The sequence below is a fragment of the Amblyomma mixtum genome, chromosome 6, assembly GCF_055824585.1.
Source record: "Amblyomma mixtum isolate Tamu chromosome 6, ASM5582458v1, whole genome shotgun sequence".
In the NCBI taxonomy this organism is placed as follows: domain Eukaryota; kingdom Metazoa; phylum Arthropoda; class Arachnida; order Ixodida; family Ixodidae; genus Amblyomma; species Amblyomma mixtum.
Window position 1 is genome coordinate 107,819,006 of NC_143017.1, and position 17,876 is coordinate 107,836,881.

Consider the following 17,876-nt stretch of genomic DNA (forward strand, 5'->3'; position numbering starts at 1 on the left):
CCTCATCAGCTCAGTCAAGAGCTCAGCGTTGACACTATGTTCTATCACAGTGCCATGTACGTGCAACACATAATCTGCTGCAACACATCGCGAGAACCACACTGAAAAAAGCCTGAGAGAATTGGGCCTAATCGGGGGCTGTAACGGGGTGGCGACACTAACAAAGGAAAGTCAGGTATGGTTAGAGCATAGGAGGCTTCAAAGGAGCAATTAAATTATGTAGCGTACTGTAGCGAAAAACGGCGACAAGCCGATATCATGTTCCGCGGCAGGCACCCGTGAAGGAGCAGAAGTGAGCAGAGATCCAGCGACGATGGTAACCAAGCGGTCTTCACTCACCGCCGTTATCAGACGACTGACCAGAAGCAGACGAGACGCTAGGTGGTGGTGAGGGATTGCATAAAATGGTGTTTTACTTCATTTTGGCACTGGTGGAGTATTTAGCACAATTAACTCCCTTTCTAGACTGGAGTAAATGCAAGTAAATCCTCATTTTTACTCCATTATTCCCTCATGGGAGTAAATTAGAGGACAGTCCACCTTTTTATTCCACACTCGTGGAGTAAATGTTTTCGCAAACGGAGTAAAAAGGGTGGCCGCCACCATTTATACTCCCTTTTGGGTTTATTTTTGTTTACAGTGTAGGACTGCTTGTTCATTAGGGCTCGCATGGCAGGGTGCTACCAAGCCATGTCTACCGCAATAATGGGCGCTGTATGAACCGAATGTCTACGAACACTTTTTTCTGGGCTTAACTGTGTCTTCGAGCTCCCCATGTTAACTCGTTTGTGCTCTCTGTTAATTTTTTTTTTTTCATCTTGTGTTTCAGTGGCTGAAATTCTTGGTATCTTGGGTTAAGATTCGCTCACTTCTCATCAATGCGAACTAAGTGCCGTCACTGCCTAGTTACTGCCGAAAAAAGAAGCAGTTAGGGTGGCTTTGTGCGCTATTAAGCTATGAGGTGCAACAACCCAGCATACCGTTAGTGGCTGGCGTTTACTTGCCGGGAATGAAGACTATGCTCTAGACATCGACGAGCGGCCCATGTGTTTAGAAAGGTCTGAGCGGATCATTCCCTTGATGGTCGCTTCATGTAGCGTGGTAAGCAGCAATTTTCGCTGTTCTAATTTTTGCTCAGTGCACCAAACAGGTGTGAGCGGCTGGTAATGTATTAACTTTCAGATAAGGAACGGAAGGTTCCCATCCTCGTCACCAAGAATTGCTTTTGTCTAAGCTTATAATGTTGTCAGGCGCCGGAAGTTTAATGCTAACGTTGCGAGTTGACTTGAGTTGTTGGATGATACGGGTGGAATTAGCATTGCTTATTCGGCCGGAAATCGCTCCTCAGTAGCGTCATTTATATGTTAATAATGTCCTTAAACCGGTCAGATCTGCCCCGCTATGCACACCGTCGTTTATAAAAGAACATAGGGCACTTCCGCAGTCACAATCTATGCACACATTCACTCACAGCACAACATAATCCACTCCAGAAGTCGCCATTTATACACATATTTAGTCACAGTAGAACATAGTCCATTGCAGAGCCACCATCCATGGACACATTCACTCACAGAATAACAGAGACCACTCCAGAAGGCACCATCTACGCACACATTAAATCACAGAAGATCATAGACCGTCCCTGTTGTCACCATTTAGAGTCAATATCAGTGTCCTGCAGGAATGTTAAAAGAAGGCGTGAAGCCACTCTTCTGCATGACTGGCTTCCACTCGGGTATAGAATGTCCTGAACTGTACTGTGAAGGGCTCCTGTCCTCTTGAAGGAAGCGAACATCACATACCTTTCCGCGTTGTACTCTGGGCAGTACATACTATAATGTTCTATATCCACGTACACACCACATATAGAACATAACGGAGACGATGCCATGCCCGTCTTATGCATCCAGCAGGAGTACGAGAAGAGCCCGTTCGAATTCGAAGTAGTAGAGTGGCCTGGGATCTTCTCAGAACCTTGGTCACACATGGCTTGTGGGGCGCACTCCACAGAGTACTGAAATAATCGAGCACCTTTTTTCTGCAGAAACATTTTGCATCTCGAGGGACTTTTTTTGATGAATTTCTTGACACAGCTTTATGGGCGAGGCTGTCTGCCACCTCAATGCCTCTGACTCCAGTGTGAGAGGGCACCCATTGGAAATATACAGTAAAGCCTCTGTTGTGTAGATTCTCTACCAAGCGTAGAGAGCTTATAGACAAGGTGTCTGTACAGATCCCGCGCTCTAACCTTTGAAGGGCAGACTTTGAATCAGGATGACAACAGGTTGAGCCGGACAAGACGCTAACTTCCGTAAGGTCGCCTCAATAGCAACAGTTCCGGCAGTTGTGGAGGATACGACAGCAGAAATGCGTACCGACCGCTTACAGGCCAAAGAAGGAATGTAAAAAGCCGCTGCGCTAGCTTGTTTGACCTTGTCCACAGAACCATCCGCGAAAATTTGAAGATGGCGGTCATACTCTTTTTCCAAATGTTCAAGTACGAGCGAACGCGTTGCTGCCAAAGGAAAGCTGCGCTTTGCGCTAACATGAGGAATTGTAACCTTGCAGTCGAGGGTCGGAAAAGACCACGGTGGTTTCAACCGTTTCTTTTGCCTTGGAACATTAAGGACTAAAGAACTAAGAGTATTAAGTGCCAAGTAGGCCTTCGCCTCATATCTCTTGCAGAGCCGCTGGAGAATGGATTACCCAGCTACTGTTTCTTCTAGGCGGCCAAGATGCAGTAGTAGTCTCTGTGAAGCGACAAGGTTGAGAGGTTTCGATAGTGACTCATGAAGTACTGCCTTGCTCGAAGCCGCCTGAGGAACTCCAATGGCTCTTCTTAGGCCCTTTCTGCGGAAAACTTCGAGACGTTCACGCTGTGAGGCCGAGGGGGAAATTAAACGTAATTGATACATTACATGACTGACCACCAGCGCTTCATGAAGTTTGACCATTGAAGAAGGATGGTTTCCCCATTGCTCACTTGCACTGCTTCGCGCTGCTGAAATAGTATGGATTCCCACCAACTAGCCCGCCAGATTGTGTTATACGGAAGGGGCAGCCTTCGAAACTCGCTGGATGATCACCACCGCAATTGGCACAAGCAAAATCGGCCTTGCAGGCTTTAAAGTCGTGGTCGCCACCGCACCGCTTACAGTGTTGATGCATGCCTTTGTGCAAACGTTGGCCACATGCCCAAACCTTTGGCATCTAAAAGGAGCTGCAGTGAAATTGGAAACTGCATGTTTTGGGAATCTCAGATAAATATTTTCGGGGCGCTCTGAGTTGGGAGCGAATGTCAGCACGATAGAGTTTGTAGGTTTCACAGCCCATTCCTTTTCTTCAGACTCCACACGACGCACGAGTCGTTTCACATGCAGAACACCTTGAGGTTTCAAGTAATCAAGTAGGTCACTTTCTGAATACCATTTTGGTACACCCTTAATAACATAGGTGTTTTTCATGTAGGAATGCAGCAACCGCACTTTAACCTTGATGTCACCAATCTGAGAGCACTGCAGGAGCTTGTCAACCTGCTCTTCCGTTGAAACATCCAGCTGAGGAGCCCCTTGCATGGTGAACCGACTACAAATCGGAGCTGAACCCAGTAGTGATTGAATGGACGCGAAAAGCAAGATGGAATTCCTCTCTCTTAAATCAACCCCTTTCCCTGTGGGCTCAACCACTACCGGGATCCCGACCGTTCGGAGCTTGCGGTGACTCACCAACTTGAAGACATCATTGTCCACGTCATCCATATCGGCCGCGGACTCGTCACCGTCCACGATCGTTGACTCGTCCCCACTCAGCGACGAAGATTCGCTGGACGGGTGGTCGTCTCCATGTTCCGGTCGATCCACGGCCTGGGAAGCCATGGCCGCCTCTTCCGAGCCAGGCTCCTTAGATTGGCGAGGTCCCTTTAGACCTGCCAGCGCCGGAGCAGCCGTACCCTTCCCGTAGGGACAGTACCGCCTTGCAGATGCAGCCGTCCTCGAATATTCAAATAAATCTAGGTAAAGTAGGCAAAATTAGGTAAATAACCAAAGCTGAGGCGACAGTAGGTCGAACAACGTCTTCTTCTTCCTCTTCATCCCCAACGTTGCGAATCTTCCTGTCTACATTTACTCTTTGCTCAGAATAAAATTTTATTATGTCTCACATACACAGAAATTAAGCATACAAGGGAAGGGGATGAGGGGCTCGTTATAAATATGTTATAAAAAGGGGCTCGTTATAAATATTTATAACGAGCCCCTCATTCCCCTTCCCCTGTTTGCTTAATTGCTTAGCGAGGGCCTCGGATCTCTCAGCATTGACGCCATAGGAAGCATAAGAGGGTTCTCAGTTCTCACACAGCTTCCACCCTCGCCGTTCGATGACTTTCTACGTCACATCAGCGGTAAATCAGGACGTGCTACGTCCGCCGCTTAAGAACGTGGGTGGCGCTGGTGAACACTCCCAAAGTTAGGTTATTTGTAAACATAAATACCCCCGAAAGCAGAAGGTTTGACAGCCGTCGCCGTAGCTCAGCGGTAGAGCACCGGACGCGTAATTCGGAGGTCGTGAGTTCGGATCCCACCGGCGGCATGTGGTTGTTTTTTCTTCTGCTTTTCTAATCAATTAGCTTTAAGCGATAACATATTCAGTAATATTATCAATTGATCAACACCACAAAATAAATAAATTAATTACCAAATCCCCTGTGCCCCTTGGTTTCTGTTGGCTTCTCTTATACACAGAAATGATAAAACTGCACTCATAATCACTCTAGATAACTCTATATAATAACTCTACCTTATTACCAACCTTGCGAATCCTTCTGCGTGGTCTTTAACTGTACAGATAACAGACTACCTTGCATCCTGCCAAGTCCTCTCTCTCGATGCGGTACTGCCACAGGAAGAGCGGCGCTGAATTTCCGCAGCCAGCAGCGACTTGTTTAGGTGCAGCCCCGTTTCCCACAGCCGAAGCAGAGAGGTGAGCAACCTCGTCTAGAGCGCTGGAGAGCTGCGCTGTGGGAAAATACCGCCAGTATTTATCGAGGCTCTTTGCTGCAGACACTGCGCTTGTGATTTTGTCATTTGTGTAGCTGGGCGGCAAAGCTTAAGCGCGAGGATTAGGTGTGAAAACACCTACCTGCGTTTGAATTTCGCAACCCTTGTCCCATCGGCAACAGCTCGAGCGTTCTAGAAAAGCTTGCTCGCGTCTGTACTGTGAACTAAGCAACATGGCTGGCCCAACCCGCTGGGGAATCGTGGGTGCTGGCCGCATCAGCCACGACTTCGTAGTTTGCCTGCGCAGCATGTCGCCGGACAAACATAAGGTACGTATGTGTCTGCACCCGTCTCATCTCTTTGTTAGGTGAAATCAGGCTCAGTATAAGGCAGTCCCTGACTGTCTTTTAAAGTCAATAAGTAATTGACAGCGAACTAACTTACGGCAAGCTGTTATCCGAACCGCTGCAGCCAAAGACGAACTGGTGACGGATTGGCTTTTGACTGTCAGTGCAGCTGATGTTCCCGTCGTTCGTGCACAGCAAAGTCAGAGGAAAGAAGCCATGTGTCGAAAGCCTCAGCATAAAAAGAAAACACTTCCACTGAACAAAGTTATCCACGGCTTTTGGTGTACAAATTATTTTCTGAGCTGTTTTCAAGAAAACGGATAAGCCCAAACAGTTTCATAAGGTATCTATTGTGGCTACTGAGTTTCTTCAAGTGTTCCGTGAAGACTTGAACCTGAACATTTTTTGAACATTTTTGAACAGAATTTTCTATAATTTTTTACGAAGAACGTGGGCCTTCGCTTCAAACTAGGAATAAAAGCTCATATTAGCTTTGCTGCGTTTATTGCTAATATTTGGTGTGTCCAGAACATCCTCAAATGCATTAATTGCGGAAATAATTAGGCTTATTTTTGATCACTTCGTTATACGAAGCCTTAGTAGATCGAAAGGCTACCATTTTAGATCAGTGCTTTTATCATCGCTACCAAGCTAGAGCAGTTTATATCATTATTTTTCTCCAAGCTCTCAACTGTGTAATCAAATAATGAACTTTTATATGACGGAGCTCCTCGTAAGATACAAGGAACTGTGGAGTAGAGGCTCTTGGGTTGCTTTGATGGTTTGAAGCTTTCATGGACTGTTTCACTTATTACCTACTTACACATCCTGGAAAAAGAAAGCCCGAGCTGTGGTCTATAATTTCAGTAATCAGAACTCATAAGTGGTCTAAAATTTCAATAATCAGAACTCATAAGTGGTCTAAAATTACAGTAATCAGAACTCATAAGTGGTCTAAAATTTCAGTAATCAGAACTCATAAGTGTGAATATTCAGGATTTGTTTTGCATTTATCTTTGACTAGAATACGGCCGCCGAAGTTACAAACCAAATACACGATCTCGTGCTCTCCATTAAAAATCTGTAGCCACTGAGCCCCCGCAATGAGTAGTTGCTTCTCAGCAACCAGTAGCCGTGTGCAATAGGTTGTTACTCTTGCTTGATTTGTCAACAGGTCGTAGCTGTTGCGGGGAAGAACTACGAGAACACGAAACGGTTCAGAGACCTCCACGCCAACGGCAAAGCGTACTCCACTTACGAAGAGTTGGCGTCCGACCCAAACGTAGGTAAGGATCGCCCACATCTTTGAGTGACTATTCGCTTTATGAGGTAAGAGACAACGCGTGAGCTACACTGCCGTATAATGAGGGCACTGGAATACACCTGAATTACGAGCAGCCGCGAACTCCTGGTGCTTTCAATAGTATCCGCACAAAGAGCGGTTGTATCGAGAGCAAGTAAAGCATAAGCGGGGAAAACTTTGCGTTTGTAATATTAAAATGAACTGTGCAGGTTAGTATTGACAAACAGGACGCTTTTACCCGGTATAACTGATGTTTTATCGCATGCACCAGCAATCAATAAGTAAAGAATAATCAACGGATAACGCAACATACAGTTTGCGGTTCAGTATCTCTTAAGTGATTTTAACCCTTAGACGTCCTTTCTGCAGCTTCAATAATTTGTTGCATTTCACAACAGGAATTTGGCACATCACGCCTAAATACACGCCAAGGAATTCTAAGACAACTGTCTTGCTTTATTGCTATATCTAGCTGTAATTTTTGTTACTGAAGAACAACTGCATTTGGGTGTGTTGGCATATATTCATACCGGAAAACCAGTGCTAAATAGACAAGTAAAATTTTAATTGCCGGCAGGAATCGTTAAACGTGCATCGATGGCAATGCAAGTATGTCAGATAAGTGTACCAAGTCAGGCTTTGTTCGATCATATGGTTTGTCTGCTACAGCGCAATTTGCATCGTCTAAAAACTGAAAGAATCAAGCTCAGCAAATATATGTGCTCTCGCCGTCGCCGGTAAGCTCGTCGCCGCATCTTCGCTCAGCGTTTGAGTGACGCAAGTTGTTTTGTGGTATCCTTTTCAAACGGAAAGTTGTTTTTGGCTGCGTTTGCGCAGAACATCGTAAAACCAAACCACAGGTGTTCGCTGTTTATGACTGAACAGAGAAACCGGCGGCTGGTGTGTTTGTGTGTGACGGGGACATAAAGTTTTGAGTGGGATAGATGTAAAATTAAAAGAAAAAATTGGGAGTTCATGCGTCAGAGAATAATGACAAGTTGGTGATAAATATAGAGTGGAATGAGGCAGGGCACATAATGCCCGCAACATACAATCGGCAGTTTTGAGGGTGGTAAGAGAGTCGGATACCAAACGAAAGGGAAATGTTCCCAGGTTGCATAGGTTCGCTCATAGGAATGGTTGTCTGCTGCTGGTGAGGATCAGTGTTAACTGGAGCTAACAACAGTAGGATGCAAGTTGTGCTGTTGAAAACAGTGTATGGCCCGCCTGGGCGCATAATTCCTCTGTCGAACAATAGCTGTAAACAGAATCAGCGTTCCAACTGCAGGCCATTAGAATTCTTGAGCGTATTTAATCGTGTGACTAGATTTATCGTTCAGGTAAGAAAAGTTCTAAGAATGGGCTATTTGCGTATTGCCGAGGAAAAATAGAGGTAGTGCACGTATGTGGCTCTACAGCTGCAAATCTTGGAAATGTCCGACAACAGAAGACTGCTCACGCAAGAGGTCCAGCTGATGGTGATGGCAATAACTATGACTATGATTAAGACGATAAAGTGCGTGCACAAGGAGACATGAGCAACTGCATCTCTTGCTTGAAAAAAATGTATAAAAAATATTTTGGTCACCCAGTTCTGCAGCCTTTTCTGTCTTCATACCTCCCGGCAGTGCGCGTCGGTCGCGATTCCAAATTTTCGTTTCTGTGAAAAGCAGAAGCGCCACTTTTAAAGGGCCACTGACCAGGGTCTGGACATTTTTGAAAATCAAGCCCACTGCATAGATGAGGCATTGAAGATAACCTCTGCAAAATACTAGAGACATGCGCGCCCCGAAAAGCTGCAAAAATTCAAATCAAAGCCCGCTCGTTCTTTCCTTCAACAAAAACGTCCCCGCCCCACTACTCTGAACCCCCTTGACGTCATGGGGGTTACTTTCGCTAAAGGCACTCCATTGGTGCATCGTTCTGACTGACGGGAGAAGGTTGGGCGTAGCCTTGGCGTCTCGTCGTCTGCACAACGCTTTCTGCAGCGCCTTCTGTTTTGCCACATGCCTACAAGCCCGGATGAAGGAACAACAACAAAGAAAAAACTGCGGAGGGAGCGTACGGCGACAGCCTTCAACCCTAGCCATAAAAAGTAAAAAATAGTAAAACTGAGTGAGTTGGTTCGCTCCCCTGCCGTGATCACGTCACGAGACGCTCTGCGTGCGCGCTCCCTTCTCAGTTTTTTTTCTTCTATGCAAGTCCCACAAAACAAGGCTTTAATTACTAGTGCAGCAGAGCCTTTCCATCGCTCACCCACTTGACCGCTCCGCACACACACCGCTTATCCTTCGTGCATCTTGCGTGCGCCTTGACTCCAATGAATGACATGGGCTTTGAAGCGGAGGAAAGACACAAACACACAGAACACAAACACGCATGGAGAAAAGCAAACGGGCGGTTGCCGGGTCCGCGCTTCGCCGTGTGCTTCGAACACAACCGACTTCCGCCCCTCCGCTCGTTAAACGGTGGGGAGGCCTAAAAAAAATCAAAAGGTGGCTCGCTAACTGAGAATGACAAACAGATGTATGAAAGGATGCGCTCGCTAACAAGTCTAGCGGCGAAACACCGCGAGGAGACCCAAAGAGCAAAACAGAAAGGGTGTTGGAAACCCGCAGCGCCCCCCCCCCCCCGCCCCTCCGCTCTAACAGACCCAGTAGCAAAAACCAAGAAAAGAATTCTATTGAAAGCGGGGCCATGACGTTGACATGTGACGCACTCCACAGACACCACGCCTCCGACTAACATTGGAGAACGAAGGGGTGATTTTGCCCTGCCGAGCCTACTCGACGAGGAGCGGGAAAGAAAAATCTCGAGGAGCGAACAGAAGGAGAGGAGGCTCGCTCCGAGAGAGGTAGAGAGTGTTTTCGACCAAAGGGTGGTCACAGGCCCTTTAATAATGCCACAGCATTTAGATTGTCGTCATGCTGTTTCCGGTTTCTCCATAACGGAAATCCCTAATTGGTCGAGAAAGGTCACGAGACGTTGTGGCGTGCCACAACGTGCCCTTATGGGCAATCGGATTGGTTGAGAGAGATCCCGTGACATTGTGATGCCATCACCTCTCCACTTTGGAACGTGGCAACCTGGCCACCGGATTGCGAGTAAACTGCCTACCGTAACAGGTGGAATGAAGACCTCCAAAATCTGGAAGTTGTACATACATTAGGTTACCTGTAAAGTGCTTAGTAATGCTACGTTGCAAAAGTGCTGAGTCATGTGACGTTGCAGAATGACTATGAGTCCCGAGTCATGACAGCATACTTTGTACAACTCCATACACCTGGCATTACGTCATGATACGCTGCGGAATGACTGAGTCATGACCATAAACTACTACAAGTCATGACTTTCATAGGTCATAGTACGTTACGTTTCATCATTCATGACTATACATGTTTGCTTAGATGTGGTGTGACAAAGTACACCGGTGTACTGCATCATGCAAATTTCCTACCATAGACGGCGGTGGACGGGTTTTGTGCTAATGGGACATATAATGCTTTCGCATTAATAAAGTAAGGTTGATTATTGGACATTAGCAGGTGGATTAAAGTTGATCAGTGGGCCGGATCAGTAAAACCTCGTATGATAATTCAATGGAAGGTATTCGAACATTCTAGAAGCTCATGATTTATTCGTACAATTTTAGGGCCAAGGAACCGGTCCCAAACGGATTATAAGGTGGAAAGTCGTAGAACACTAGTCACTCATTATAGAAGCCATAGCAGGAAACCTAAAGGCAATCGCATCTTGTTCTTTAAGAACGTGGTTAATAAGGCTCTAAGTTTATTTTATTTTCTTCTACGACACTACCTGTTTCTTGCAAAGCTGCTTTGTTATTCTTTAGATGTGGCATACGTGGGCGTCCTGAACCCCGCCCACTACTCCACCGCGCGCATGCTGCTGGAAGGCGGCAAGCACGTGCTCTGCGAAAAGCCGCTCACCAGCTGCCGCAGGGACACCGAGACCCTGTGCGAGGTAGCGAGGGAGAAGGGGCTCTTCCTCATGGAGGTGAGTAGCGGGCAATGCAATCTGAAGAACAGGCTATGTGCGCTTAACGCGAATATCTGTGTAAATCTCAACAACTTGTGTGCAGTCGTAGCTCACAGTACTGAATCCTTGTATACAATGTGCTACAATGAACATGGTAACCACCACTGGTGGAACAACAGAAAGATACATAAATTGGTCTCTAATTTAGGAAATGCTTTGTCGTTTAAAGAAGTCGTTCTTGTAACCGTTTTCGAAATTAAGTAAACATTGGCTTGGGCAGGGCACGTAATGCGAAGGCAAGATAACCGCTGGTCCTTAAGGGTAACGGAGTGGATTCCAAGAGAAAGCAAACGTAGCAGGGGACGGCAGAAAGTTAGGTGGGCGGATGAGATTAAGAAGTTTGCGGGGATACAGTGGCGGCAACTGACAAAGGACAGGGTTAATTGGAGAGACATGGGAGAGGCCTTTGCCCTGCAGTGGGTGTAGTCAGGCTGATGATGATGATGATGATGTGATGGAGACATTTTACCACCAGATTTTTTAGGAAAACCTCTTTTTGGTTCCCTATTTAGAACAGGCGTTATCATTAGGACACGCGAAGTAAAGGGTGTAACGTTCACAGGTGTAGCCTCCAAGGTCAAAATGCCAGGGCAAATAACCAGTGGCTACTCGCTCACAGGCGCTCTGGACCCGGTTTGTGCCGGCGTACCGGCGGATGCTAGAAGAGCTGGAGAAGGGTGCCATCGGTGATCCCCGCTACGTGCACGTTACCGTGGGCTACCCGATGCACGGCCTGGAGAGGGTCTTCCGCAAAGACCTGGGAGGCTCCGCAGTGCTTACCTTGGGCACCTACTGCGCCCACCTGGCCCTGCAAGTGCTCGGCCCGGAGCCTCCCGTCAGGATCACGGCGAGCGGAAACTTCACCAGCGAAGGTGAAGTGGGCGTGCACCGATAACTGAAATGCTCGCGTCACGTCCCCTTCTTTGTTAGCTGGCAACAGCTGGATACAGGGCAGGTTCTATGGCATCTGAAGCATGAAAATGTTGTCCAGCGCTAAACACAGAGAACGTATACTCAGGAAGAACAAGACGCAAACTAAACGGTCGAGAATGAATATGGATGATTTCTTTGACTTCGACTCACACTTCGTGATGAAAGAAATCAGCGATTGGCGAAGGGGAAAAACTGGCTCAGTGGTTATGGTGCTCGGCTGCTGACCCGAAAGACACGGGTTCGATCCCGGCCGCGGCGGATGAATTTCTTTGGAGGAGAAATTCGAGGCCCGTGTACTGTGCGATGTCAGTGCACGTTAAAGAACCCCAGGTGGTCGAAATATCCGGAGCCCTCCACTACGGCGTCTCTCATAGCCTTAGTCGCTTTGGAACGTTAAACCGCATAAACCAACCAACCAATCATCAGTATTCATCCAACCGTAAGTGATAACAGTTGCAGATTTGCGCTAAAGTGTCTCATTGTTCCAGTGCCCTTGTCCTCTTTTACAGTTGCGAAATATTTCAAGTGCTAACTGCTTTCTATTGCCCTTGCGTTTCATTTGAAGTGCTTTGCGGTTTCTGCAATTTCTTCCGTAGTGAGACTCACCCAAGCAGAACAGTTGTTCTCTTTGTGTACTCGCAGGTGTGGACACAGTCGTTGTTGGCACCATGGAGTTCGCCGGAGGCCGTTTGGCTACATTCGCAATGTCCTCCGTATTTCGCATGCCATTTAGAGGGGAAATCGTCGGAACAAAAGGCATTATTACGGTGAGCAAAGGAAAAGCCGGTGAGCGTTCGTGATAATAGTGAATAAAGACACGATGCGCAATCCAGGACCATGTGGTAGAAGGTCAAGGGCCTAGTCGGAAGCTACAGTTGGGGCTGAGATGGTAGGGTTGTTGACATGTCGGCTTTGGGAGAGAGTTTCCGGAGGCAGGGGGGTGGCACTAGGAATTGAACGAGGCGGTCCTCGCGGCGCCAGCGTAAGAACTCCGCGTGGGAGAAGAGGGCGCTCAGCACCTGGCCAGTATTGAGGGCCTGACCGCTAACCATCCCCGATGCATCCGTTGCTTTCAGGCAAGTGGGTTTGCACACACGCTGATTTGGGGTGACAGCTGAGTGTCCTAGCACCAAGACGGTAAGGTAGTAGCAGGCGTAGGCGGCAAAGCGCGACGCGTTACATTTCTCACGGGGTGGTTCGAATCCTCTACCATACGTACCTATGAGAAACTGCTGCACAAACACAGGTTAATTAAATTCATGTGAGGAAGAAAGGTGTAACAGATACTTAGCATATGAACTGCCTTCGAAGGTTTAGTCAATGTCCATGCGACACACGCACACGACGGGCGTTCTAACTTACCTCAAGATACCGCAATTAATTATCTTCCTGAGTGCCATTTAATTCTTGTTTCATGGTTCCGAAGCTGGACCCTCCTTGTTCTTCTCCGCCTGGCTTGGAGACGCCTTCCGGAAAGGTAGACCTTCCGTTTCCACCAGTCTGCATGCCTCTGAACTACGAATTCAGTTCGGGACTGCGCTACGAGGCCGAGGAAGTCAGAGGCTGCTTGATCCGAGGTAAAAAGGACAACATGACTTTTTCAATAGACACTGCGAGTACAGGGCATCATAATCATCATCATCATCAGCAGCGTGACTACGCCCACTGCAGGGAAAGGCCTCTCCCATGTCTCTCGAATTAACCCTGTTCTTTGCCAGTTGCGGCCACCGTATCCCCGCAAGCTTCTTAATATCATCCGCCCACCTAACTTTCTGCCGCCCCCTACTACGTTTGCCTTCTGTTGGAATCCACTCCGCTACTCTTAAGGACCAGCGGTTATCTTGCCTCCGCATTACATGCCCTGCCTCAAGAGCATCAAGTTTCGTTAATTCCTAATAGGGTTTCACCCAAATGCCTGGTCGCTTGCTCTCACAGAAGACGAGAAAACGCCGAAAGACGGAGGCGAACCGGAGTGGGCGCTGGCGAAGTGTAGTGGTGGCATGGTTTCTCTCTGTTGCCTACGTTTCCGCACGAGCGCCTGTTTTCTTCAGGGTCACAGCAGTTGTCTTTCGAAATGTTTCTGTGGGTTCGGCGAGACATGAGGGCGCGAGAGTGGCTCATGTACCTCAGGCGGCAACACTATCGTGTTCCCTTCCCTCGAGGAGCAGAAAGTTTATTGCAATGGGGACAGCAGGCAGTCTAGAAGGAAGGCTGGAAAGCTTGCGTCAAACCTGATAACTGTTTATTGGGCAAGCTCATGCCTGCAAGCAGAAACAACCCGGCGACCGTGATAGCAGCGAGTGCGCTCGGCGGTTAACAACGAAAATCAACGGTGCTTTGGGCTGCGTTTAAATTAAAGGGGACTGAGGACTTTCGAGATAAGGAGTGGAAATCGTCTACGGCAACCTCATTGTGCACGGCTACAAACTTGGAAGAGAAATTTGATGCCTTGTCCCAAAGGGATAACGCCGCGTGCCGGCGGAATTTTGCACGAATAAACGTTACAAATCTCCGGGGCGATATAAAATGTGTTAAGATAGCTACTCTGGAGATGACAAAGTGACAAAGACAAGCCCGCTAGTCAAAACGTCGCCACAGGACTGATGCCCCATCAGCACCTTCATAGTTTTGGCGTAGCACAGAAGAGGTTTGCTGGTGCTGCTCGACATTTTTCGCCGCTAGATAACCGTGTAGTTGCGATAAAGTTACTACTATACGAGTTTTTCAGAGTTTCAGCTAGTGTAGAGTTCTCAGTATTATACAGGACATTATCATATAACTGTGCACCTTGCGAGAATGTTATGACACAGCTCGCTCAGCGGATGCAGGCACTGGCAACACTGAAGTAATTTTGCAAAATGTGTCGCATTGCTGAATTTTTTCCTCATTATTTGCCGTCCAAATTATTACCCATAATGTCTCTGTGCTTCTTTTATCTCTGTTACATTTTATGTAGTAACAAATTTTTTATATAGGTAGGATGAAACTTGTATTTGTGTTGCCATATTTTGTGTTCATTGCACGTTTATATTGCGTCGGTGCTGCTTCGTTGCTATAACGTAAGTTTCGGGCCTTAATTTTAAACGTACTGGCTAAAATTGTGCATTTCTAGGAAGAGTCGTGGTCCTCGACTTCTGGCCAATTTATTTTCAGCAACATTCGCTCACTCTTTGCGGCGATAACTGTACCGTGATCCACCGTCTCCGCTCTTTCAGACCAGCATGTACACTGGACACCTAATGGCATGCACAATAGCCAGCTGACTTCTTTTCTGAAAATACAATGGGACCTGTTCGCTTTCAAAGTGAATTGCCAACCACTTTACTTCGCTTGCAGTGAAACCTGCAGCAGCCATCTGCTTTTAGGTATGCTTAGACAATTCCTATTGTTTTATATTTTATTGTCATCGCAGGCCTCAAAGAAAGCCCGCTGATGCCTCACAAGGATTCGGTGCTCATTGCCTCTATGCTGGACGAAATCCTCCTTCAACTTCGCTTGCGGCTTTGACTCAGCGGTTGGTTGTGTACTGTGCAGCAAGCCACAGATCAGTTGAAGTAGAGTGTAGAGCTGTACGCTGGACAGCCGATGTACATTTGCGTGTGGGGCACTTTGCGGGAAGATGCAGGAAGACTGGGCGATCTGAGTCTTCTTTCGGCTATATTCGCAGCTGTACGAGGAAGCTGCCCTACGGAAACAAAGCAGGCAGTTCCCAAATATCACGTGTAGCCTGCGCTTGCGATATTTTTTATGTTTATTTGTCAACGATCGGCAGAGGTCGACTACGAAAGACGAAGAAAACTTTAGTGGTGGTCGGTCCAGCCAGAAAGATTACTGCAATGTCGTGGATCGGTGTAAAGGAGTCTGCTCATGCAGAAAATGCGGCTTTGGAGATGACTGTCCTATCTATGCCTATCCAGAGCCTTGATGCCTCGAACGACGCGTACAGTACATGCACGGCTCACGCACTCAGTGAATGTTCTACCAAAGGCGACGCCGTGGACGTCTGTGTGTGTGGCACGATGCTTTGAATTTCTGCGCCAGTCAGAGATTGATGTTTTCTTCTAATGTATCTAAATTTTTGTAGCTGCGGCTACACGCGCAGTTCATGTAAGCGCGATTATTGCTTAATTTGTGGCAAGAGCAACAAGGAAATGCTTTTTGTCCGTCGCGCTCTTGATGCAGTGAATACTAGCCAACTAAAGGCCGCATGGTCGCGGTCACGACACAACAGCGACGAAGATGGTACGACACCAGTGCGTGGTGATCCAGGAGAACAGAAGAATTCTTCTTACCCGTCAATTTTGAGCGGTGTTTTTACCAAGTACAAACACCAACTAGGTCAGCAGTATACCGTTCACAAGCGTCGCTATACAGATGCCTTTAAGGTTCCACCAGGGACTCGTGCCCAAATATTCAGGCTCCTTTCAAAGTAATAAATCTTGTCCAGACTGGGTGTCTTCACCATCTCAACGCTGGAGTGTTTCTGCGTTCCCATGCACGTAATGTAGCTAGAAGTGCTAAGAAAGCACGCACCTTTGTCCGCAGTCATAGTTACAACTTGAGCACACTGCGAGTAAAGCATTGTTTGCCAATTGGTAAATAACATCCATGCTGCAATAGTTTAAACCACGTAAGTTCTGGCACTGTAGTTCAAACTTTGGACTGCTTGTTCATTGGGCTCCATGACAGTGTGCCACCGAGCCATGTCTACCGCCACAACGTACGGCATATGAACCGAATCTCTACGGACACTTTTTTCTGTGCCTAATCTTGTCTTCGAGCTCTCCATATTAATTCATTTGCGTTCTACGTGACTTAACGCTGCTGTCAATTTTTGTTTACTTGAGTGCTCAATGGCTGAAATTCTTGGTGGCTTGTGTTAAGATTCGCTCGCTTCTGATCAAAGCAAACTAAGTGCCGTTTCTGGCGAGTTTCCTGAAGCGAGAGAAAAAGAGAAGCGCGTTCGGCAGTGCAAATTAAAAAAATAACATTGAATCACTGCGCTTTGGCGCATGATCGCTTCAAGTTTGCTTGCGTTGGCATAATTTCGCCGGATCTGCACATGTGGCACATAGTATAGGAAACGTCTCACGGACATATTGAATCACACCGCGCGAGAACAGAGCCTCAGAACCCCTTCAGAATGCGTCGCAATGATTGGGAGGCAGAGTTGTCAAAGTCATGCATTGTTTAACATCTTAACCGCTTGACCCACCCGCACGGTAAACAGCCAGGGCCGAATCAGTTTGTAATCAAAGGATGATGCATAAAGCTGCCGGTACAACATGACGCTGTGTTCACATGACACAAACGTGTTCACGTAGCGTAATTTTTAGGCGTCAGGGCAACGTCGAGGGCTGTGAATCATGTCGTAGTGAGGTACACAGGATTATATCCGACCACTTGGAGTTTTCTCAAGCTCCGAAGCATTCTTACCAGAGCGCTTTTGAATTTCAACTCCAGTCGAGATGTGGTCATCGTGGCAAAGATCGAATCTGGGACTTTAGTGCTCAGTATGGGTCTATTGCCACAGCCAGTAAGACATTGCACCAGGCTACAGATTGATACACCCCTGAAAATGCTGACAGCATGTATCATGCTGCTCTTGCCTGATTCACTGACCGGAGTGCAGTGCTCTATGCGGCTTATTTGTTTTATGAAGGCAACAATATCTTTGTATTGTGCCGGCGTGTGCCGGAATTTGGCCATAATATTCCTCTGTTCCTCTTCGACATTCCTTCCATGTACCTTAAGATAACGTAATTTTATACTTGACGACCTTTCGAAAAGTTCTGCGCTGATGGTGTCGCTTTGTCCAAATACTTAAGGGCTTCGAAGACAATCGGCGCTAGCAAAGATTGTTATCCTCGATCGCTTGCTACGGCAGCATGTCATTCGTCCTTTTTCCCTTTTCTTTGATTTTGATGAGCCGGCTCGAAGAACACAATGGACTAGACAAAAAAAGTACGACACGGACAGAAGCGCTTTCCTCCGTGTCGTCGTCCTCTTCTTGTCTGGTCCGTTGTGTACTTTGCGCTGGCTCATGAAAATCATGAAAGACCAACTAACTAGCCCAAAGCAAGTGTTACTCTTTACTTGTTATAATGCATTAAGGTATATTCTATTATGAGACATTACAATATCTAGTGGTCTTAATCCATTATACACCATTAGAAGACATTCCCTTTTTTTTACATACGAGTGACTTCAAGGATTATATATATCGGGTGTTTAAACTAA

General features: G+C 47.1%; 1 protein-coding gene across 1 annotated transcript; it reads left to right on the forward strand.

Moving 5' to 3' along the window:
* Positions 1–5,230: 5,230 nt before the first annotated feature.
* Positions 5,231–15,260, forward strand: LOC149339978 (trans-1,2-dihydrobenzene-1,2-diol dehydrogenase-like). Its single transcript, XM_089551033.1, has 7 exons — positions 5,231–5,326; positions 6,477–6,630; positions 10,498–10,661; positions 11,323–11,575; positions 12,279–12,403; positions 13,063–13,213; positions 15,049–15,260. The coding sequence occupies exons 1-7, from the start codon at positions 5,231–5,233 to the stop codon at positions 15,141–15,143; spliced, it is 1,038 nt and encodes a 345-aa protein (XP_089407159.1). The 3' UTR covers positions 15,144–15,260.
* The last annotated feature ends 2,616 nt before the right edge of the window (positions 15,261–17,876 follow it).

Coding starts and splice junctions, on each gene's coding strand:
- LOC149339978 (XM_089551033.1), top strand. CDS start 5,231: ATGGCTGGCCCAACCCGCTGGGGAATCGTGGGTGCTGGCCGCATCAGC. Junction 6,631..10,497: donor GGCGTCCGACCCAAACGTAG/GTAAGGATCGCC, acceptor GTTATTCTTTAG/ATGTGGCATACGTGGGCGTC. Junction 11,576..12,278: donor CGGAAACTTCACCAGCGAAG/GTGAAGTGGGCG, acceptor GTGTACTCGCAG/GTGTGGACACAGTCGTTGTT.